The sequence below is a fragment of the Eumetopias jubatus genome, unplaced genomic scaffold (assembly GCF_037043125.1).
Source record: "Eumetopias jubatus isolate StellerSeaLion01/CBP00866 unplaced genomic scaffold, mEumJub1_p1.0 scaffold_3, whole genome shotgun sequence".
Classification (NCBI taxonomy): domain Eukaryota; kingdom Metazoa; phylum Chordata; class Mammalia; order Carnivora; family Otariidae; genus Eumetopias; species Eumetopias jubatus.
In genome coordinates, this window is record NW_028274809.1 from 102,264,257 (window position 1) to 102,288,286 (window position 24,030).

General features: G+C 40.0%; 1 protein-coding gene across 3 annotated transcripts in view; it reads left to right on the forward strand.

Annotated features, from left to right (window-relative positions):
* Window positions 1–23,551, forward strand: part of RALB (RAS like proto-oncogene B) — a 51,999-nt gene extending 28,448 nt beyond the window's left edge. For all 3 annotated transcript variants that reach the window (XM_028101283.2, XM_028101284.2, XM_028101285.2), the window contains exons 2-5: window positions 3,581–3,746; window positions 11,962–12,170; window positions 15,929–16,106; window positions 22,000–23,551. In XM_028101283.2, coding sequence (XP_027957084.1) covers window positions 3,633–3,746; window positions 11,962–12,170; window positions 15,929–16,106; window positions 22,000–22,119 — 621 coding nt within the window. In that variant the 5' untranslated portion in view covers window positions 3,581–3,632 and the 3' untranslated portion in view covers window positions 22,120–23,551. The remainder of the gene's footprint in view (window positions 1–3,580; window positions 3,747–11,961; window positions 12,171–15,928; window positions 16,107–21,999) is intronic.
* The last annotated feature ends 479 nt before the right edge of the window (window positions 23,552–24,030 follow it).

Genomic DNA, 24,030 nt, shown 5'->3' on the forward strand with positions numbered 1-24,030 from the left:
AAGCTGTTTCACTTTCCTAAAGTGAAGCCTTTTGGGGAGGCCCATACCTTATCCCATTTATTCTATTTTAGTCACAATTCAAATGTGCTTAATTATCTAGTTAATTGCTTAGAACACTTATTAAAAAGCACATAATTAGAAAAAGAGCAGTGGAAAGAAGGCCTGGCATAGGGAAGTAAGTAAGCTGAGGTCCCATGGAAGGGGGGCAGAATGAGCAGAGATCCGATTCTACTCACAGCAGCCCAAGGCTGCTCACATAACTGATCTCATGCTGAGGATGGCCCTTAAATCATCAAGGAAAGATTTAATTATGTTCAGTCTGCTCTAAGAAGACAGATGGATATAATACGTGAGAGATAACATGCCAAACTTCACAAATATGATCTCAAATAGGTTTTAAATATAGGAATATATAGATTAGAATACTGGCAGGAAATCTGTTAATAGTGAATATCTCTGGGTGGCAGAATCATAAGTGATTTTTTTCTCTTTTAAAAATAGTTTAGATATTTCCTAAATTTTCTTTATTTTTTTAAAAAAGATTTTATTTTTAAGTAATCTCTGTACCTAACATGGGGCTTGAACTCATAGCCCCGAGATCAAGAGTCGCATTGTCCACTGACTGAGCCAGCCAGAAGCCCCTATTTCCTAAATTTTCTATTGAACATTGAAAGGGTTCAGAGTATGCTATCCCAAAATATGCCACTTTGACATAGGATTATTTTGAGCTGAAGGCAGTTGAAAAGTAACAGACCAAAATAAAATTCTGTGCCTCCCCGTCTCTACCAGGAAGGGCAGGGCTATTCTGAATCACTTGAGAGCTCTAAACTTACCAGCCTAGAGAAGGCACTGGGGGAACCTGCATAACACACCGTACTCACCAGCTCTTAGCGTCCATCAGTTTCCCCTATATAGTGTTTGCCTTCCCATGATTTGTTGCCCCTATAAGTGCAAAGTCCTTTGTTTTTTTGGTCTTGTCACTTCTCTACAAAATTTATTATTTTGTTAAGATGCTATGTAAGCCGAAGTTCTAATTGCCCCTTTGAGTTACTCATCACTGAGTTGTGTGTGTATGTGAGATGCACAGGGATAAGCTCCTGTTTGTTTCTCTGTTAATCTGTTTTTTGTCAGTTAAATCTGCAGGGCCCCAGGCAATGAGCCAAAGATAGATAGAGAAAAAAATGATAGGTTTTTTTTTCCCCCCTATCTATCTATCTATTTTTAAGATTTTATTTATTTATTTGACAGAGAGACACAGCGAGAGAGGGAACACAAGCAGGGGGAGCAGGAGAGGGAGAAGCCGACTTCCCACTGAGCAGAGAGCCCGATGCGGGGCTTGATTCCAGGACCCTGGGATCGTGACCTGAGCCGAAGGCATATGCTTAATGACTGAGCCACCCAGGCACCATTCCCTTTTCTAAAGTTTTATAACTTTTTGTTTTAAATACTTAAAAAAAATATTTTAGACATTCAGAGGGGTTTTTGTTCAACTCCTGGTCTTTTGATAATGTCATTTTTCTGACATTTTGATTTTGACTTTTTTTAAAATGCTCAAATTATACTTTTTATAGTAGTTGTCTTAAAAGTCCTACTTGTTATGGATGTGGACTCCTGTGTATGGTGATTTTCTTAGGTGTGTCATAGGTTGGAATTGTGGGCTCCTATCTGTGGGTTTTAGCTATGACTATCCTCCTCTGTTTTACTGCATGTTGTCTTCCCAGAGAGGTTTTGTTTATCACTCTGCCTTGCGCTCCAGCATCATGACCAGCCTGGGACTGCTTTTTATGTTAATTTCTTGGCTTTGGAGAAATGCTGTGGTCACAGATTTTCTGGGTACACTTCCATGCAGCTGGGGCTCAGTCAAACAAAATTCCTTGTCGTCCCCTGTTGGTCAACAAATGTTTTTCTCGTCCATTCTTTACCTGTAGGTGTGTTCCCCCAAGGGCCTTGGCTTCTCAGTTCTCAACTGAGAAGAGGTCTCAGTTCTAACTCCCACTTGGTCTGGGCAGCTGAACTCCCAGCCCTGTGTTTGTTAAATCCGAAGTTACCAAGAACAGCAGCTATTCAGGACTCCAGGAATAGCAGCTCTTACTGCCCTGATTGTTTTTGCCCTACCATGGGGATTTCTTACTTTCTTTTGAGCTCAGCTGTGCATGTAAGAGAACTTTTCAACCTTGGATGTCCACTATAATCACCTGGAAAGCTTTTAGAAGTCCCCATGCCCAGGCTGCATGCCAGGCCAATTCCATCAGAGGCTCTGGGGCGGCACCCATGCATCAGGATGTTTTTAAAGCTCCCCAGGTGATTTCCATTGTGCAGCCAAGGATGGAAACCACTGATCTAAAGCAATGTTGTTTTATTTTGCCTGGATGATTTATGTGTGTGCTGTGTATATTAATTTATTGTTCTAGTGGTGATGTTTTCAAGTTACCTCGTCAGCAGTAGTGGAAGTAGGAGCCTGTCATATTGTAATTAGAAAAAAAAATGAAAATTTTAAAAAGTTAGAATTTGCTAGGAAGGAAACCAGCCTTTATTTAGTTTCTACTGGGTGCTAGGTACTGTGCTTAGGTCGTTCACATATGTTGTCTCATTTAATCCTCAGGAGAATCCTGCAAGGTAGGGGGTGGTTGGTTTTTGCAGATAAAAAACCGACTTGGAGAAATCAAATAGTTCTAAGTTTCACAGCTCACAAATGGCAGACCCAGGCTCATGACCCATGAGATGCCCCACCCCACGCCCTTTTCCTTACCCTGTGGTATATTTGAAATGGGCTTTTCCGTACACATTAGTTAAAATAAAAATTGGCACTGGGGTTAAAATAAGTTCCAGGTATTTGTTAAATTTACTTATTTGGAAAATTTTGTCTTCCCATTAATTCCAGGGACTCTTGCCTCTTTATCTCACATCTGATGTTAAACTGATTTTGACTAATCATTTGTTATTATAGGAAATTTTAACTCACTTTAGTTCACCACTTTAAATACACTTGGAGAAGATAGTTTAGTTCTCCTTCTTTTAACTCTGTCATGTGCCATAAAGGGGTACTTATTATAAAAACTGCATTTACTCATCCCCTTCCCGAGCACCTCCATGGCCTGTGTGGGGGGCTGTGTGAGTGTGTGTGCCGGGAGGTAGAGGTACAAGGGGAGGTGAGGAGTAGAATAAAGAGGTGGGGGCTGAGGTCCCTGAGTGCTGGTGTTCTCTGGGGTACCGGATGACTTGGAGTAGGGGTGGGAAGTGGGACTCGGAGCTCTGTGGTCACTCCGCCTCAGTGAAGCACTTTTGAGGATACATTGATTTCTAGTGGCAGGTTGTCTTTCCCCACCCACCCAGCAATACAGGCGTTGGGTGTGCATACCCATTTTTTCCCTCTTTCTGTCCTGCTTTCTCTCTGGCTCTGCTGTGGTACATGACATGTGGGGTTGTTGGAGGGGTTGTTTTATCTCTGCGTGGAACCTCAAAGATTTATTTCTCTGTTGGAATTTCTGGGTTAGGCTTTTCTGGTGCATGTGGATTTCATTTGATTTTTAGTTGGGTAGAGATCAAAATGCTTCTAAGTCTTTGTCTTGTTCATTGGCAGCTCTTCAACTAGGTCTTCTGTTCGTGTGTTGCAACTGCAGAAAACCAGCAGGATGGCTGCAAACAAGAGTAAGAGCCAGAGCTCCTTGGCCCTTCACAAGGTGATCATGGTTGGCAGTGGAGGGGTTGGCAAGTCAGCGCTGACGCTTCAGTTCATGTATGATGAGGTAAGACACGCCAGGCACAGACGGCTTTTGTCATCGAGTCTGCTGTAATAATGTCTCTTCTCCAGCTGTGTCCATGTGCTCATTGCCTCACACACATGGAGGATCATGGGGCAAATTTGTGTTAACAAGGTTTCTGAATAGCTTTCTGGGGGGGGGGTCTAACCAGCATAAGACCTGGGTGGCTGATTTTTGGTAAGTAATTTCAACCGTGGCAGGGATGTGAGGGGGTCCCTGCTTCCTTGATTTCCATCGTGCTTTGAACTTTCTTTTTGACACAAGCAAGGGAGGAGGCTGTTTCTAAAGAACAGGTCAGATACTTAGCTTTGTAACAGTCAATTTGGGGAGATATTGAAAGGGAGAGCTAAGCTGTCATAGGACAGTCTTTCCTCAAGTGATAGACATCTGGTTCTCTCTAGTTCTCCCGTGCAGCAAAGGGAAGCTCACACCATCCTTGCCTCAAATTGATATCACTTAATGTGGTTAGTAGAGCTGGTGCCGAGTCCAGGGTGACAACACAGTTTTGATTTCCATGGCAACAAACGTCCCTGCTTGATGGCCGTCGGCTGGTACTACAGGCAGAGCGTTCCGACCAGAGCTTGCATTCTGTTTACACGGGTGTGTGCTTTACAAAATTTGCGAAAGCAAGAGACCTATAACCACAGTTGGTTAAGATTGTTATCTGTTTTCCCTAGACTTGCCCTCTGTCCAACTTCCTCTAATGTTGGATGGTATTGGAGTGGTGATGGCCATTTTTGGGATCCAGCTGAGGGAAGTGAAATTAGGGATACGGTTAGCTGGGAATTAGTGGAATATATTTATGTGGTTTGGAGTCACTTTGGCGTGTGGTTGTTACCAGCCGTCCCACTGTCGGCACGGCTTCCGGGAATGTGCCCATCGCCTACTCCGCTGACTCAGCTGGCACTGTGACATGGGGTACAGGGCCGGGAGTGTATCCTGCTGTGCATGTTGTCCTGTGGTACCTGGCTCTGAAAATGTGTGAGCTGCAGAGGAGAAACAAGGGTCGAGACATATGGAGCTAGAAATAGGGTCTGGAAAGTTCTTCCAGATCTTACAGCTTCTTACAGGGAAGTTCAATAGAGGTTTCCTAGATTTGACAATAGTCTTATAGCTTTTATGACTAGTAATGTCAAGTCATTGTGAAGCTGAAAAAAACCCTTCTAAACTTCCAAGAAAAGAGAAATTGGGACTGATTATGCTAGAGGACAAGACTAAAGTGTTTTTTATTCGCTATAGGAAGTATTACAGAATCATTGGCATGAATGGGAGATAATCAGAGTATATGGCAAACAAACAAACCAGTAGGAAGGTATGCTAAAGGGATTCCAGCAGTTAATTAATAAAAATATGTTATTTTGTTAGATTTTGTGATATAAATGGTATTTGTATTGTCTTTCTTCTTTCTTTCTTTCTTTTTTGCTTTCTTGCTTTCTTGCTTTCTTTTTTTCTTCCTTTCTTTCTTTTTCTTTCTTGATTTCATTTATTTGACAGAGAGAGAGAGCACAAGCAGGGGGAGTGGCAGGCAGAGGGAGAGGGAGAAGCAGACTTCCCGCTGAGCAGGGAGCCTGACATGGGGCTCGATCCCAGACCCTGAGATCATGACCTCAGCAGAAGGCAGATGCTTAACTGATGGAGCCACCCAGGCGCCCCTTGTATTGGTTTTCTATTGCCATGTAACAAATTCTTACAAATTTAGCAGCCTGAAACAAAACACGTTTGTTATCTACAGTTTCCAGGGATCTGGCGTGGCTTAGCTGGGTGCTCTGTTCGGGGTCCCACAAGGCTGCAGCAGTGTCGGCTCTGGCTGTGAGCTCAGCTGTGGCTCGGGTCCTCTTCCAAGCTCTGGGTGCTGGCAGTTTCTTGCAGATGTGGGATGGAGGCCCATAGGTCCTTGCTACCAGGCCCTTTCCATAGGTAGGTCATATGATGGCAGCTGCTTCTTCAGGGCCAGTAGGAATGTCTCTCTGGTTAGCTGAGACAGATTCTTACATAAGGAAATGCAGTCATGGGGTGATATTCTGTTGGTTAGCAGCCAGTCACAGATTCCTCTGTATTTGAGGGGAGAGCATCATACTAGGGCATGACTCACTGAGGGTCTTCTGAGGGTGTATTTGCCATGGTAGTTGTCCATTTAAAAAAATTTATAATGCATTATAAATTTTCTCACTCTAGATAGTCACTTTTGTATCCAATATTAAATGTGTAATTTTATATTCTTTCCTTAAAAAGGATGAATAAGCTTCAGACCAAAACCTTGATTTCCTTTTGGGTCATTCCCTCCCTGTATCTTACAAAGAAAAACCTTTGTCTTTGATGTTTGCTTCTCTTTATCTTGTTCTAGGGGCCAAAGTGGGGAAATCTAGTGGAACCTGCTTGATTTACTCAAAACATTTTTTGCATAAAAGAGGAGAGGCAAGTCTTGAAGATGGCTTTGGAAGTCTTGATTTTGTTTAATAACATGTTTTGCTTACTAAAAATTCCTTATTTTTCTTCTATGGAGTCTGGGAAGAAGAGAGGGTGAGGAGCAGAGTTAAGATGGAGACAGGATTAGAGGAGTAGCTTGTTAATCGAGATGAAGGAGGGGATTTTTGTCCCTCCAGGGAATCATTGACAATGTCTAGAGATATTTTTCGGTGTCCCAACTAGAGGACAGGTGCTACTACCACCTCGTGGGTAGAGGCCAGGGATGGTGCTAAGCATACTGCAGCACACAGGAGAGATCCCACGACAGAGAATTATCCAGTGCAGACGGTCTTGTCAAAGGCAGGGCTGCTGACGCTGTCCGAGACGAGGTGGAGAGTCTAACTGGGATTTGCATTTTTATTATGTATGTTTGTGTGTGTGTGTATGGTAAGAGGGAGGGGGAAAGATGCATGCAGAAGAATTTGTCCCTTTTTCCCAGTATCTTCAGAGAAACCAGGGAAAGCTGGGCTTGATCTTAGTCTATTTTTTCATGTGCTAACATATTTGAGGACTGGGGCGCAGCAGTTGTTGAAGAAATGGTAACATAAAATCAGACCAAGGAAAGCATAGAGATGAACTGATGTATATTTGGAAAAGTCTTTAATTGATTTTCTAAAAACAGTGCTGGCTAATAGAACCTTCTGCCTTGGTGAAAATGTTCTGTGTCTATACTGTCCACACGTGTGGCTGCTGAGCTCCATGACACATGGCTAGTGGCTACTGTATTGGACAGTAGAGCTCCAGAATCATAATTTTGGAGCTTGAAGAAACCTTAGCAGTGATTCCCAAATTTAGATGATCGCACAATCTCCTGGCAGACCTTTGTAAAAAACACCTTCCGGATGATGTTTCTAGAGTTGAAGATGGGAATCTTTCTTTTTATGAAGCTCTCCTGGCGCTTCCGACATATGGCCAAGTGTGGTGACTCCTGCCTGAGACATCAGCTAGTCAAGCCTGATTTCACAGAGGAGGAAACTGAGTCTGAGCCAGTGCTTTACCCCAAGTTAAAAAAAATTAGCCTAGGGGCACCTGGGTGGCTCAGTCGGTTAAGCATCTGCCTTCGGCTCAGGTCATGATCCCGGGCTCCTGGGATTGAGCCCCACATCAGACCCCCTGCTTGGCGGGAAGCCTGCTTCTCCCTCTCCCCCTGCTCATGTTTCCTCTCTCTCTGTCAAATAAATAAAATCTTAAAAAAAAATTAGCTTATATGGCGAAATTGCTATGAAACTTGGATTATGTGAGGAGCAGTGGTCCCAGAAGTGTTTATTTTTGCCTAAGTCCTGACTTTGAGAAAAATTGGAGGGAGGTCTTAACCATTTTATCTTTGGCCTCATACTCTTTAGACTGTTAGCAGCTGGCTCAGTGGCTGGCTAAGGCAGCGTAAACATGCTCCGCAAGAAGGGGTCTCCGTGAAGTTCGTCTTAGTTTTGTGTGTCTTGGGCATCTGAAACTGAATCACACACATCCCTGCAAGGTCAGGAGCCTGGATCGTCTTAACAGATACCAAGACTTTAGGGATTTCCTGTTTCTAGTGGAAAAAAGGAAACATCAAGATAGTAATCTTCGTTTTAATAATCTGCACACTTTTCACTGACACAGAGGTATGCAGTCATATCAGGATATTCTGACTTCCGGTGTCCAGGGAGTCCCTGGAACTCCTGCTGGTTTTAACCTTGAAAGCTCAGAAATGAGCAATTGAGATGCTTTATGGTGTTATTCAGAGATTTGCACTGGGTGTGCAAATCTGGGTGGTGGGGGTTTTTGGGGTCATGAATTTGTCTCTTTGGAAAGGAGTTAAAAGGACACTGTGTGAAGCATAGGTCAGTTTTCACATATTGTATATTTTAAGATAACTATTAGTACAAATGTAAGAACCTAACATTAAAAATTTTTTCCTTTTTTGTTTTGAAATTGAAAATCATTGGAAGAACCAGTAGCTTTTAATCGGCAGCATGAGGCTCTTTTTTTTTTTTTTTTTTACTTTATTTTAAAGAGGGAGAGGGTGTGTGGGAGTGGGGAGAGGGGTAGGCTTGGGGGGGGAGAGAGAGAGAGAGAGAGAAGCAGACTCCCTGCTGAGGGCAGAACCCCACACAGACCTCCATCACAACCCTGAGATCATGACCTGAGCCAAAATCAAGAGTTGGATGCTTAACTGACTGAGCCACCCAGGCACCCCAGCATGAAGCTCTTTTTAAGGGTATTCTCCAAATACCGTTAAGTTCAAATTGATAATCTCAGTTCAATTTCTAGATTTAAAAAAATTTAAATTACAGATTATTAAGATATAATTCACATACCATGATATTCATCCTTTTCAAGTGTGAATGCAGAAGTCGATTCAATGACTTTTTAATATATTCACACAGACATGCACCCATCACCATTATATAATTTTAGAACAATTTTCTCAAAAAAAAAAAAAAAAAAGAAAACATCCTACATATTAGTAGTCTTTCTTTCTCCATTACTGCCTCCCTTGCTTCCACTCCTGGTCCTTGATAACCACTTTCTGTTCTTATGGATTTGCCCATCTAGACATTTTATATAAATTGAATCATATAATATATGGTCTTTATATCTGGCTTCTTTAACTTAGCATAATGTCTTGAAAGCTCACCATGTTGTAACTTGTATCAGTACTGTGTTCCTTTTTTTTTTTTTTTTAAAGATTTTTATTTATTTGAGAGAGAGAGTGAGCATGGGGGGGGGGCACGACGACAGGGAGAGGGAGAAGCAGACTCCCCACTGAGCAGGGAGCCCAATGTGGAGCTCGATCCCAGGACCCTGAGATCATGATCTGAGTCGAAGGCAGACGCTTAACCGATTTAGTCACCCAGGCACCCCTTCCTTTTTTTTTTTTTTTTTTTTTAGGATTCTTGTTTATTAGAGAGCACATGCACACGCATGCACTCGAGTGGGGGGAGGGGTAGAGGGAGAGGGAGAGAGAGAATCTTAAGCAGGCTCCACACCCAGCACGGAGCCCAGTGTGAAGCTCCATCTCATGATGCTGAGATCATCACCTGAGCTGAAATCAAGGGTTGGACACTTAAACTGACGGAACCACCCAGGTGCCCCAGTACTTTGTTCCTTTTTATTGTGGAATAATACTCCATTATCTGGATATGCTAGGTTTTGTTTATCCATTCATCAATTGATGGACATTTGGATTGTTTCTACTTCTTTGGCTATTTTGAATAATGTCACTATGATCGTTTGTGTATAAATTTTTGTGTTAGACTTATGTCTTAAATTCTCTTGTGTAAATATATTGAGGCACGAAACTTGCTGGTCTTATGGTAACTCTACATATAACTTTTTGGGAACTGCAAAACTGTTTTCCATAGCATCTGCACCATTTTATAATCCTATAAGCAATGTATGAAGGTTTCAGTTGCTCCCTATCCTCGCTGACACTTGTCATTGTCTCTTTTTGATTATACATCCTAGTAGGTGTGAAGTGGTATCTCATTGTGGTTCGGATTTGCATTTCCTCGATGACTAAAGATGTTTGGCCTTGTTTGATATGCTTATTGGCCATTTGTGTATCTTCTTTGGAGAAATGTTTATTCAGGTCCTTTGTGTATCTTTAAATTGGGTTATTTGTCTTTTTATTGTTGAGTTTTAAGAGTGTTTTATGTATTTGGAATACAAGTCCCTTATTAGATACATGATTTATAAATATTTTCTCTCATTTTATGGGTTATCTTTTCACTTTCTTGATGGTATCCTTTGAATCATGAAAGTTTTAAATTTTGATGAAGCTTAGTTGTGCTTTTGATGTCTTGTCTAAGAACAAATTGCCAAATCCAAGGTCATAAAGATTTACACCTTTGTTTTCTTCTTAGAGTTTATGGGTTTTAGCTCTTACTTTTCAGTCTTGATCCATTTTGAGTTAATTTTTGTATGTGATGTGAAATATGGGTCTAACTTCATTCTTTTGCATGTGGATATCCGCCTAAACTAGCACTAATTCATTTTTTTAGCACTAATTCAACTTTAATAGTACATTGCTGTCATTAATTTAGTTTTTTTCTAAATACCTATACTTCTGACATCATGAAGATAATTACTTATTTGATGTCTACCACAATATAAAGAAAATAGCTTTGAAATATTAATACCATTATTACTCAATAATACAGCACTGAGGGAATTTTAGGATTTTTTTGAAATTCTTTTGTCCTTCATCTCTTTTAGTGGGACACACACTATCAAAATTATTCTGTGCTAAAGTCTCTTGAATTAATTCTTTCTCTGTGTGGCTGTATTACCAATTTAATATTCATTTAGATTCATTTGCTTCAGTTTTTCTGTTTCACAGCTTTTATATTTGCTTTGTTTTATTTGTCCTTTCAGGGTATCTTTTTGGCAAATACCTACCTACATACATACATATGCATATACATACCTTTTAAGATATATATATATGTATACATATATATCTTACACACACACACATATGCAAACAACCACTATACACACACACATTTCTTATTCTTTATTCTCCGTTTATTCTCATATACTTGTGCAAAAGGTAGACTGTTATAATCTGGAGCTCTTTGTGTATCTGTACATAGTTCTCTTTGTCATTTTTTACAGCTGCGTAGTATTCCATCCGCAGGCACCTTTTGCTGGCCGTTTGGGTGGTTATTAATCCTTTGCTGTCACACACAGTGCCACAGGGATCACCTTGTATGTTGCTGTAGATTAGATTCCTAGAAGCAGGGTGGCTGGGACCCAGGATGAATGCTTCTCTAGTGCTCTTAGATCTTGCCGTATTCATCCCTGTAAAGACTGCACCATTCTCCTCCCACCAGCCATGTACAAAGGGCCTTTTCCCCAGAGTGTGTTATCCGACGGTGGGGTTTTGCCAGTCTGGTAGGTGAAAAATGCTATCTCCATGTAGTTAACAACTTCCATTCTCTATATTAAGTGCGGATGAACATCTTTTCGTATGTTTAACATCATATGCATTTATTTTTCTGTGAATTGTTTATGTCTGTTGCCACTTTTTCCCCATTGGATTGTTGATCTTTTTTCCTCCCTGTTTCTAGGAACTATTTAAATATAGCTCTTTGCGATGTGGGTTCAAATACTTTCCCCTGTTTGTCATTTGTCTTTTTTTATAGTGTGTTGTGCCATACGGAAGTTTTTAAAATTTTTTATGTAGTCTAATTTATCAATTTTTTCTTACATGGCTTCTGGATTTTGAGTCATAGTTAAAAAGGCCTTCCCTACTTCAAGGTAATAAAAGGATTTCACCCATGTTTTCTTCTGGTGCTTGATGGGTTTATTTTTATATTTCATTATGTGTATATTTAATCCTCTGAGTCTGTCTTGCTAATTACTTTTCAGATGAGTTTTATACTTCTGTTGATTATGTATAAGAGCTTATGTTTCTCACCCTTGCCCATGTTTGTATTATAATTTTATACTGAGAATAATATTGCCAGTGTTCTTTCTGCCCTGTACTTGGACTCCTCAGCCACAAAATGGGAATTTCTGCTCTTGTTTAAAAACAAAATAAAAAGTGGTAGAGCTGAGAACAATAAAGAACAGAAGTGTTATATGAGGAGTTATTTTTATTTCATAGTGCTTTGTACACAGCGTGATCATGCTAGGCACTCAGTAAATACTCAGGCAAAGCGCCCATATATTGAAATGTATTTTTTGGTGCAGATTTTCTTTCCCTTAAAACTTTGTTCATTACTGATAATGCTGTTTATTCCCTCAGTTTGTAGAAGACTATGAACCTACCAAAGCTGACAGTTACAGAAAGAAAGTGGTTCTTGATGGAGAAGAAGTCCAGATAGATATTCTGGACACGGCTGGACAAGAAGATTATGCAGCCATTCGAGACAACTACTTCCGCAGTGGGGAAGGTTTCCTCCTCGTGTTCTCAATCACAGAACACGAATCATTTACAGCAACTGCCGAATTCAGGTATGTTTCAAGAGAAATAGTCTCCGGACTCCGGGAGGCTTTTTGCCTTTCTTTCTCGTGGGTTTGGCTTGGCAGGACTTTGGGGCTGAGCACAGTAGTAGAGGGTTGAGCTTGTTATTAGGAAGAATTCTACTAAAGAATTTTCTGTGGCTTTTTGAATCTTGGCACATTATTATAGTCCACCATTTGTTATAGTCTCTTTGGGTTTCTCTGTTTCTATAATTCCTGAATATAAATTATCTGAAGAATCTGCTGTCCCTAGAGAGGACGAAGCCATTCCGTATTCTCAAGAACCTGTAATTTTGTTTTTGTATAAATCCTGAGGGACAGTGATTGATGAGTTCACTATTTTTATCTTTTTTTTTTTAAAGATTTTATTTATGTATTTGAGAGAGAAAGCAAGTAAGACAGAGCGAGCGAGCTAACAAGAGCATGAGCAGGGGGAGAGGGAGAGAGAGAATCTCAAGCAGACTCCCCGCTGAGCACAGGCCAAGGTGGGGCTTGATCTCAGGGCCCTGAGACCATGATCTGAGCTGAAATCAAGAGTCAGACGCTTAACCGACTGAGCCACCCACGTGCCCCAACTATTTTTAACTTTTTTACAATTTTGCCAGAAAAGTAATAATTTTGATCTATTTTGAGGTGGATGAAACATTGTCAGGAGAGTGAAAGATGTGGGTCTGAGTGACCCATTTGCTGCCACTGTAAGGACTGTTTAGCCCAGATGAGTGGAAACAGCCCAGCTTTAGAATCTGACAGATCTGGGTTTGAACCCTTGCCCTGCCCCTTAGCAGTTTTGTGACCCTGGGCAAATTTACTCAGCACTGGAGATTCTGTTTCTCTATCTGAAAATGCACTTGTTAGTTGATGAAATGAAATGAAATGATGCTTTAGGCTGTAAATTCTTCAGGGCAGACGCCATGGCCACCTGCACCGTATGATGTCCCCAGGCTTTCTCACAGGGTGTGTGGGTGGTGCTCGCCTAGTGAGTAAAATATTAGCTGCTATAAGTCATTTTAAACACAGTAGTTAAAGATACCTGAAGTTCATTTTGTTATAAAGGAATAGTGAGCTGTTAGGCATCATCCTTAGAGGGTTCTAATGGGACGGGCGTCTTTCTCTTTGCCCCATATGCTTTTTGTTTCTCTTACACGGTTGTATTTTTTTTTCATCTACTCTCCTTATAAACATATCTGCCCCGATGACTTTTGATTTTAAGAATCAGATCTAGAGTCTAAGAAGGAACTAAAAAGGGGGAAAAAAAACAGTATTTTTTTTCATTCTTTAGCAAATTATGGTCAGAAATCGAGGGATCAACCAAAAATAGAAATTGAGGAAACTAAATATCTCTCCGAGATTTGGGAGGAGGCATCAGTGAGCCCGGGAGCCCTCAAGGGGTGATCCCAGCTAAACCAGCAGAGTGAGTGGAAGGTAAACAAAGTAGTGCTCTGTTGCTGTGCTGCATAGTGTTAAGTCTTCAAAGGTAGAACATCTAAACTCTGGCACTGTAGTGTGGGTGTTGTGATCAGTTAAATGACCAGGACTCTTATGAGCGGTCCTATTAGTTTTCAGACTTTCCCAACACACCTAGAAGTTTTCTCTATGTGGGAATAGCCCCGGTATTCATAATTGTGTTTGCAGCTACATAATCCTGTTTTTATCTGTCCTTGAGGATAAAACAGGACAGATGCACACACTTCCTCACTTTCCTGCATGTCCTGAGCCTTTTTATGCCCTGTCACTCCATGACTCACCGAGAAAGGAAATGGTGAGCAGTGGAAGAGTCCTGTCCAGAGAACAGATGTCCTGTCTCCCCACGCCACCACACACACAGAGATAACATTCGTGCGTTTCCAGAGAGTTGGAGCAGGGTCTCATCTCATCTTGGGAGATGGGTTTCGGGCATTATGTGAGAACAGGAATCTTTAGAGAAAAAAAGGACAGATGACTGCCTAAAAGAAAAAGAAAGGGCAAGTGAGTTCTGACTTGGACTCTGGACATTCAGATAAAAGTCACAGGGCTGTCCAGGTTTCTTATAGCATTGGAAACAGAAGAATGGAGGTAGACTATCTGAGCCTTTGTGGTTAAACTCACGTTATGCCTCTTAGCCGTTTTCAAACATAGCATTGCTGTATTTATGGGAAGGTCGCAACATAAAATGTTAATATGCTCTATCTTCCTTAAAACTTTCCCTGGACAATATTCAGTAAGCTAGAAAAATAGGTTTGTAATAAGAGACCAGACTTGGTACTCCCAATTTTGATTTAATATATTTATTAATGAGGTAATTTTACAAACCTCTGCATGACTAATGAGCCAGAGAGCTTTCAGTTTTTCTTGTTCCATAGTTGTGTTGATCATATAACTTCTAAATGTAGTATGTTCTTTGACCTCTGTCGGTTAAGCAGCTGCCTTCGGCTCAGGTCATGATCCCAGAGTCCTGGGATCGAGCCCCACATCAGGCTCCTTGCTCAGTGGGGAGCCTGCTTCTTCCTCTGCCTGCTGCTCCCCCTGCTTGTGCTCTCGCTCGCTCGCTGTCTAGCAAATAAATAAATAAAATCTTAAAAAAAAAAAGTGTAGCCTATAGCAAAGCTACTTAAAAGCAATTTTTAAGCATCTACTTTTCTTCTTTTTTGTTTTTCTTAAAATATTTGCTATCTGATACTTAAATTGACTCTAATGGAAAAATTTTAAAATATTTTTATTATTATGAAATGTTGTCCTATATCATATAAAAATCAATGCAGATCCCCACAAAATGCACTTTTGAAGGTGTCTCTTTTTGGAATATTTTAGAATGTAGAAGTAGAAATGTCTTTACTGGACCAAAATAATGGAAGTGGAGTATTTAATTTTTGTAATACTTGGTGTTTGATTAATAATTTTAGGTAGCTGATAGTTTTTAGTAGAGGTGAAATTTAATGTGGATTATTTCCTTCCTTCCTTTTTTTTTTTTACTTTGTAGTAGAAAATTTTTTTACTTTGTAGTAGAAAAATAATATGCAATGAAACATGATTACTCCTTAACATAACTGACCCCATTCTGTTGGCTGTAACATTTACTGTATCTAAATGCAAACTGTGGGGGAGTAAGTACATACACAGATAAATTGAAACAGAAGTTTCACAGAGCTACACTTTATGTAATACTCGACATTCCTTCTGATGTTTCTGTTCTATTCTAATACTCTGTTTCACTGAGGACAATAATTACTGGTTGTGACTCATTAAACTGCTCACATGATCTAATGGACCACCGGCTTTGTTATGAGAAACACTGATTTCATAGCTGTTATTCTCACAAAGAAATCATACCATTTTTGCAGGGGAATTATTAAGCATTTTGTGTATGAAGATACGTCTCTTAACTTGTTTTTATCCCAGAGGCTCCCAAGTTGTTCTTTTTGTTAAAAATTTTTGGTGCCCAAGCATAAATTGGGGACCCTGTTGAAATGCAGAATCCTGGGCTCCTATTTAGACATCACTTCCGTGGGACTCCTGTTGGGCCCAGAAATCTGTGTTTGTGATGAGCACCCCACATCTTTCTGATACAGGCACCTGAGAACCAGGCTTTGAAAACACTTTGTCTTGTTTATGACAGGATCTAGGGAGTGTGTCCTTGGAACATGGCCTGAGTGTAACAAGTTTTTCTGCCCTAGGACAGCCTTTCATTTTAGAAACATCGGTGAATTTGAGTTCTTACTCTAGCTTTCTGAGCTGTGTTGTTTGGTTTTGTTTGTTTTGATGCTATGCTTTAGGGAACAGATCCTCCGTGTTAAGGCTGAAGAAGATAAAATTCCATTGCTTGTCGTGGGAAACAAGTCCGACCTAGAGGAGCGGAGGCAGGTGCCCATTGAAGAGGCTAGGAGTAAAGCAGAAGAGTGGGGTGTGCAGTACGTGGAGACATCGGCTAAAACTCGGGCCAACGTGGACAAGGTAGGTGTGTGCTCTGCGCGTGTTTCTTAGAAACAGCAGAAAATGTACACATCGTGTCTGTTTGGTTTTGAGGGAACCGTTTATGGAAAGTACGGGAGGACTGATTTTTCCAGATGTCTCAGCCAGTGTAGTGAGGAGCCCTGGGAGGGTTTGACCCTGGAGTTAAAGCAACCCAGAGTCCTCTCACTTTGTCACGAGCCTTTGTTGGGTATGCTTAATGTTGGCATGGCCCTTGGAAGTATGGCAAGATGAGGCACTGGCTTTGTGCAGACCGTGTGGGTAGGATGGACGTAAGTAGCTTCCCCGTGCTGTCATCTGCCATGGCCTCTTGTTTTTCAGGGGGAAGTTCTTCAGCAGGCTCTCAGGAGGGACCCCAAAGACACATGGCGTATCTTGATTTTGTTGTCATTGATTGGTTAGATTTATTCTTTTCACCTTGCTGGCCACTGGCAGAACCAAGGTGTTCTGTCTTTATATAACTTAGCCTCTCAATAGTATTTGTTCTCAAGAATCAACTCTCCAGGATCTCTCTTCTCTTCTCTTCCCCAACCCCTGTGTACTTTCTCATTCAGATCTCTGAAGCCAGCAGAAGGGTGACCTTGACAATGATGAACGTTGACAATTTTTGAAAATCCACCTACCAGTGATTGCTATTGTTAGGTTTTTGGGTTTGTTTTTCATTTTTAAGAATTAAGGTTCAGAGTGGTTGCCACACAGTTCAAGTAGACAGCCTTAGAGATGTGGCTTTTCCTTCTACCTTCACCTTGTTTGTTAGCTCTTAGTTCATGATCATGTAACATCCAAACTCATTTCACCTTGACAGCCCGGCAGTGGCGATATCTGCTTTGTATTATGTGACAACGGCATCTGAATTCCCCAAAGTGCTTCATATGTTGCTCTTTCTTAGGGGGAAATAATTCTCCTTCTTACCTGAAGAGGGACAGGTTTGTAATCAAGCTGACTTTAACTTGAAGTGATGCTAGAAGAACATTGGTATTTAGAATGTTGGTATTAGAAGGGACTCACTTTATTTAAAAAAAAATCTATTCAAGTATAATTGACATACAATGTTATATTCATTTCAAGTGTACAACAAATTGATTTAACAATTCTATATATTACTCAGTGCTTACTATGATAAGTGTGGTCACCATCTGTCACCATATAGTGTTATGACAATAGTATTGACTATGTTCCCTATGCTGTACTTTTCATTACTGTGACTTATTTATTTCATAACTGACAGTTTGTACCTCTTAATCCCCATCACCTAATTCACCCATCCTCCCACCCTCCTCCCCTTCGGCAACCACCAGTTTGTTCTCTGTATTTAAGAGTCTGTTTTTGTTTGTTTCTTTTGTTTTTTAGATTCCACATATAAGTGAAATCATATGGTATTTGTCTTTTTCTGTCTGTTTCACTTAGCACAATATCCTCTAGGTCCATCCATGTTGCTACAAATGGCAAGATCCCATTCTTTTCTCGTGGCTGGGTAATATTCCATTGTGTGTGTGTGTGTGTGTGTGTGTGTACACCACGTCTTCCTTATCCATTCATCTGTAGATGGACACCTGTGTTGCTTCCATAATTTGGCTATTGTAAATCATGCTGCTATAAACATTGGGTGCACATATCTTTTTGAATTAGTGGTTTCATTTTCTTTGGATAAATACCCAGTAGTTACTGGATCATGCAGTAGTTCTATTTTTAATTTTTTAAGGGACCTCCATACTGTTTTCCACAGTGGCTACACCATTTTACATTTCCACCCACGGTGCACGAGCATTCCCTTTTCTCCACATCCTCACCAACACTTATTTTCTTGTCCTTTTGTTACCAGCCTGACAGGTGTGAGAGGTGATCTCTCATTGTGGTTTTGATCTGCATTTTCTTGAGGCTGAGTGATGTGTCTTTTCATGTGCCTGTTGGTTGTCTATACGTCTTCTTTGGAAAAATGTTTGATTGGGTCCTTTGTGGATTTTTAATGAGATTATTTAGTTTTTAGGTGTTGAGTTGTAGAAGTTCTTTATCTATTTTGGACATTAACCCCTTATTGAATATGTGATTTACAAATATCTAATCCCATTCAGTGGTTGTCTTTCTCTTTTGTTGATGGTTTCCTTCCCTGTGCAAAAGCTTTTTCTTTTGGTATAGTCCCAATAGTTTATTTTTGCTTTTGTTTCCCTTGCCTGAGGAGACAGATTGATAAATATGTTGCTAAGGCTGATGTCCAAGAAATTACTGCCTATGTTTTCCTTTTTTTCCCCCTCAAGTTTTTGTTTAAATTCCAGTATAGCTAACATACCAGTGTACTACTAGTTTCAGGTGTACTGTATAGTGACTGAGCACTTCCATACAACACCTGGTGCTCGTGCCTATGTTCTTTCTTTTATGAGTTTTATGGTTTCAGGTCTCAAATTTAGGTCTTTAGTCTATTTCAAGTTTATTTTTGTGTATGGTATAAGAAAGTGGTCCAGTTTCATTCTTTTGCATGTGGCTGTCCAGTTTTCCCAACACCATTTATTGAAAAGACTGTTTTTTCACTGTTATATATTCTTGCCTCCTTTGTCTTAGGTTAATTGACCATATAACCATGGGTTCATTTCTGTGCCCTCTATCCTGTTCCATTGATCTATGTGTCTGTTTTTGAGCCAGGACCATACTGTTTGAATTACTAAAGCTTTGGAAGTATATCTTGAAATCTGGGATTGTGATACCTCCAGCTTTATTCTTCTTTCTCAAGATTGATTTGGCTATTCAAAGTCTTTTGTGGTTCCATACAAATTTTATGATTATTTGTTCTAGTTCTGTGAAAAATACTATTGGTATTTTGATAGGGATTGTATTGAATCTGTAGATTGCTTTGGGAAGTATGGACATCTTAATAATATTAGTTCTTCTAGTCTGTGAGCATGAAATACCGCTCTCTTTGTGTCATCTTCAATTTCTTTTATCAATGTCTTATAGTTTTCAGAGTATAGGTCTTTTACCTCCTTGGTAAAATTTATTCTCAGGTATTTTATTCTTTTTGGTATAATTGTAAATGGGTTTGTTTTCTTTTTTTTTTTTAAGATTTTATTTATTCATTTGAGACACAGAGATAGAGAGAGAGAGAGAGAAGCAGGCTCCCCGCCGAGCCAGGAGCCCGATGCGGGGCTCAATCCCAGGACCCTGGGATCATGACCTGAGCCAAAGGCAGACGCTTAACCATCTGAGCCACCCAGGCGCCCCGGGATTGTTTTCTTAATTCTTCTTTCTGCTACTTCAATTTTGGTGTATAGAAACACAACAGATTTCTGTGTATGAATTTTGTATCCTATAACTTTACTGAATTTATCCACTCTAGTAGGGTTTCTTTTTTGGGGGGGGTATCTTTAGGATTTTCTATATATAGTATCATGTCCTCTGCAAATAGTGACAGTTTTACTTCTTAAATTTGTATGCCTTTTATTTCTTTTTCTTGTCTGATCGCTGTGGCTAGGATTTCCAGTACTATTTTGAATAAAAGTGGTAAGAGTGGACATTCTTGTTCCTGATCAAAAAACTGAAAAGCTCTCAGTTTTTCACCATTGAGTATGATGTTAGCTGTGGGTTTTTCAGATAGGGCCTTTATTATGTTGAGGTATGTTCCCTCTAAATCCACTTTGTTGGGAGTTTTTATCATGAACAGATGTATTTTGTCACATGCTTTTTCTGGGTCTTTTGAGATGATCATGTGGTTTTTTCCTTCCTCTTTTTTATGTGGGATGTATCACAGTGATTGATTTGCAAATATTGAACCACTCTTACATCTCTGGAATAAATCCCACTTGATCGTGGTGAATGATCCTTTAATGTATTGTTGAATTCAGTTTGCTGATACTTTTGTTGAGGATTTTTGCACCTATGTTTTTCAGAGATATTGGTATGTAGTTTTCTTTTTAAGATTTATTTATTAGTTTGAGAGAGAGAGTGAGCATGGGGAGAGGGGCAGAGGGAGGGAGAGAGAGAGCATCTCAAGCTCCCCACTGAGCACAGAGCCCGATGGAGCCTGATGCCATGGAGCCCGATGTGGGCTTGATGTCACAACCCTGAGATGATGACTTGAGCCTAAATCAAGAGTCGGACGCTTAACTGACTGAGCCATCCAGGTGCTCCTGTAGTTTTTTTTTGTGGTGTCTTTGTCTGGTTTTGGTATTAGGGTAATGCTGGCCTCATAGAATGAATTTGGAAGTTTTCCTTCCTTTTCTTCTTTTTGGGGGAATAGTTTGAGAAGAATAAGTATTAACTCTTCTTTAATGTTTGGTGCAATTCACCTGTGAAGCCATCTGGTCCTTGACTTTGTTGGGAGCTTTTTGATTACCAGTTCAATTTTGTTACTAGTAATCAGTCTGTTCAAATTTTCTTTTTCTTCCTGATTCTGTTTTGGAATATTGTATGTTTCTAGGAACTTATTCATTTCTTCCAGGTTGTCTAATTTGTTGGCATATCGTTTTTTTCATATTCTCTTATAATTCTTTGTATTCTCTGGTGTCAGTCGTTATTTCTCCTCAAAAAGTGTTCACTTTAGAAGCACTTTGGCAGCATCTACAATATAAATCTGTCTGTGATGTGAAGTATGTTCACTTGTTAGCTATTTTTCATTCATATTATTTCTCAGCTCTTATGTTGATTCCTGTGCTATTCCAGATCTCTTTCAATCAAATTGTTTCCTAGATGTAGGAACACACAGGAAATCCAGACATGTATTTTATTAAAAAAAAAAAAATCAAGAAGGCTTTCTTGGCATGGAACCATGGATATGTAGTTTTTTGACAGTATGGTAGTGGCTGGGGCTGTTGCAGGGCACCTTGTGTCTCCCCTTCCTCCACTGGACCAGCTTGACCTGCCAAACAGGACCCAGCAGAAACTTATGACTGGCAGCATTGTATTCACTTGTAAACAATTTACACGAAAGGACGGGAGGTTGTTGATAAAATCAGCCCATGAACAACTTCGTCATCATTTTAAATTGGACACATTCCATTCCCCTCCTGCCTTTGCTGTTAGAACAAAAAGAAAAAGCTATAACATCTGAAGCTGTTCACTGCTGCTCCTGTAGGTGGGGTGCTTAGGTCACTTGGGGGGGGGGTAGGTTTTTTTCTGTGCCCAGAGCTGGTGGTAGTTGCACAGGGAGTCCTCCACTCAGAAAGCTTGGTCTTACTTTTCTCCAAGAAGATATGTCTATGAAAATAGAAGGAGCTTGTAGTTTTGTGTGAACATCCAAAAATTAAAGCCTACACTCAGTCTCACGTCATTCCTTCTGAGAAATCTGAAATGTTTCTTTGTAGGAGGCATATTTTGTCTGCATGGGTATCATCGGCACTTTGGCACAATTGTTGGTAGCAGAGGGCAAAACCCAAACTATTGTGGCAAATGATAATTTGTATCTGAATAACACACTGGCATTCAAAGGACAAGCCTTATATCAGTTCTTGATAAAGTTCCTTTTCAGCAAACATCACGAGGAACGAACAGTGGCTATTCCTGAGAATGAGGGCAGGGGCATGGGCGTGGGAGGGTGTGGGACAGCACATCTCTCCTCCCCATTTCCCCATCTCCCCACCCCACCGTGTTCCAAGTCTGCTAGTTCTGCTGGGGAAGCTGTCGGGCATAATGACGTTCCTACCTTTTTAAGGATTACATAGTAGTATCTGAGAAAGTACCCAAGTAGCAGGCACTGCTATTCTTAACCTTGCCTGGTGGTTGGCAATGCTAGAAAGTCTGACGCAAATTTTGGCACAGGGTTGATAAAAAATAAGTTTGCTTTATGCTTTAAAATGTAACTACATAGCCTGCTTAGTGGAATTGCTTCATGAAATCATTAAATGGCTTTTTCCTCTCTATTCTTTACACTCCTTCCTCCCCGCCCCAGGTGTTCTTTGACCTAATGAGAGAAATCAGAGCCAAAAAGATGTCTGAGAACAAAGACAAGAACGGCAAGAAAAGCAGCAAGAACAAGAAAAGTTTTAAAGAAAGATGTTGCTTACTGTGAAAACCAAGATAGCGGATGAAGTAAATCGCCGCTAAGGACATAGGGCGGGCTCATTAAGAGAAGAGTAGAGTCGACTCCTTGGTGTCTTCCCTGCTCTCCCCAACCTCGTTCACGCATACTTCTTTAAATGGGGAAAATGTTTGTGAATCAGTGGCTGGCAGAAGAAATAAGCCCTGGTCCATGCATTGGAACGGCTACTTTGTCAGGAAGTTTTGGAGTTTCCTTCCTCCCCCTCTCCCTCCCAAAAGTTTAATCACATAAGTAGTGTATAGGTGAGAAATAAGTGTTAGTTAAAAAGAAATGTACTGTCATAGCATCTTATTTCCCCTCCTAGTTTTATAACATCACTGTCTTCCATTTTGAAATAAAAATGTCTTATTTTATTAGGTTTTGGGGAGGGGGTAGGATAAGACTCTCCCTCTTATCAGCTTAACAGAGGTACTCAAAAAAATCCGTTAAGCCCTAATAAAAATTCAGTTTCTTGGCAATACCCTGTGGATCTGAAGCACAGCAAAAAAATAAAAATAAATATGAATTGGGCCGAATAGGTCAGTAACAAGCTCGTAAACCCTTCACAAATATGAAAAATGAAAGTTGAATTCTTCATATTTAAATATTAGCCAATTATAGCCTGTGTTGGTTCTTTCTTTCCTGTAGCATCCTGATTTTTGTGTAGAAGCTTCTTTTAGCAGATTAAGTGAAGACTCAAGAGTAGTATACTTTATAAATGACACACTTTTCTAATCAGATTAAGAATATAACTTTGGATATATCCTCTCCTAATTGCCAGACATGGTTAAGTCCTTCCTCCTCTGCTGGTAACCAGTATCTGTCCTTCTGGTCAACCTCTCTGCCTGTAGAAGTTAAGAGAGCCTCTTCTTTTAATTCTTTTCAGTATAATGAGTTCTGAAGAATGTGATGAGTTGAAATTGTATTCTCAAATCATGAAGCCAGAGCCTGTGCCAAACATTCTGCTACCTCTCATAGAATTGCTCTGTAATTTTAAATTTAAAATTAGGAGAAGCGGGAAAGGATAAGATAAGCCATTGCCCTTTTACCTCTGAGAATTGGCTGCTACTTCTAATATAATTTTCTTCTGAGACAGTCATAAAGTTGGTTAGAAAAAGGCTTTTATTGATGAGATATTAAGCTTTCTTTGATCAATATTCTCAATTTAGCAACCAGAAAATTTTTCCTCAGGAAAGGAGTACTGTGATTTAAACCCAGTATTCAGCACATTTTCCCCCAATCTTCGGAAGTGACATTTCACGTATAGGTGCCAAAAGTGAATGGGGGTGGGGAGAGTGGGAACCTTTCAAATGTATAGTTACTACAGAAATTGTGGAAATTATGATCTGGCTGGAAAGCAATCTTGTATCACCTCCTAAAGAATCATGGTCTTTTTTAATAAAAAAAAATCAGACAAATATAATTTTTCAAGGTTTCAGCCTTTTTATTTTCCTCTCTTGTCGTACATGTAAAATGCAAGTATTAGAGAAACTGACAGTGACTTACTCATTATTGATCTTGTTACATGTTCTGTGATATCAGATGAATTTTATTTCAATTCTTTGAACTGGGCTCTGGGAGATAAAATTTAAGTATAAACAGTAATTTTAACTTCACCATCTTTCCTTTGGGAGAGAGGACTACTCTTTCTTCGTAAAGTTTAAAATCTTGAAGTTAATCACACTCTCGAAGTTTTTGAAACAACCTTTTTCTTCTCATTATAGTTTGATATCGATTGTGGTCAGTAGGTAGATTTGGAAGATGTACAAATATATAAAGATAGTATGAATTGTTTCATGTGCTGGAAATTATTCTTGGCATGCACTATTAGTGTATTTCTAAAATATATTTAACTGGATAGCAATCAGAAATGCATCTTCCTAACAAAAGAATTTACACATA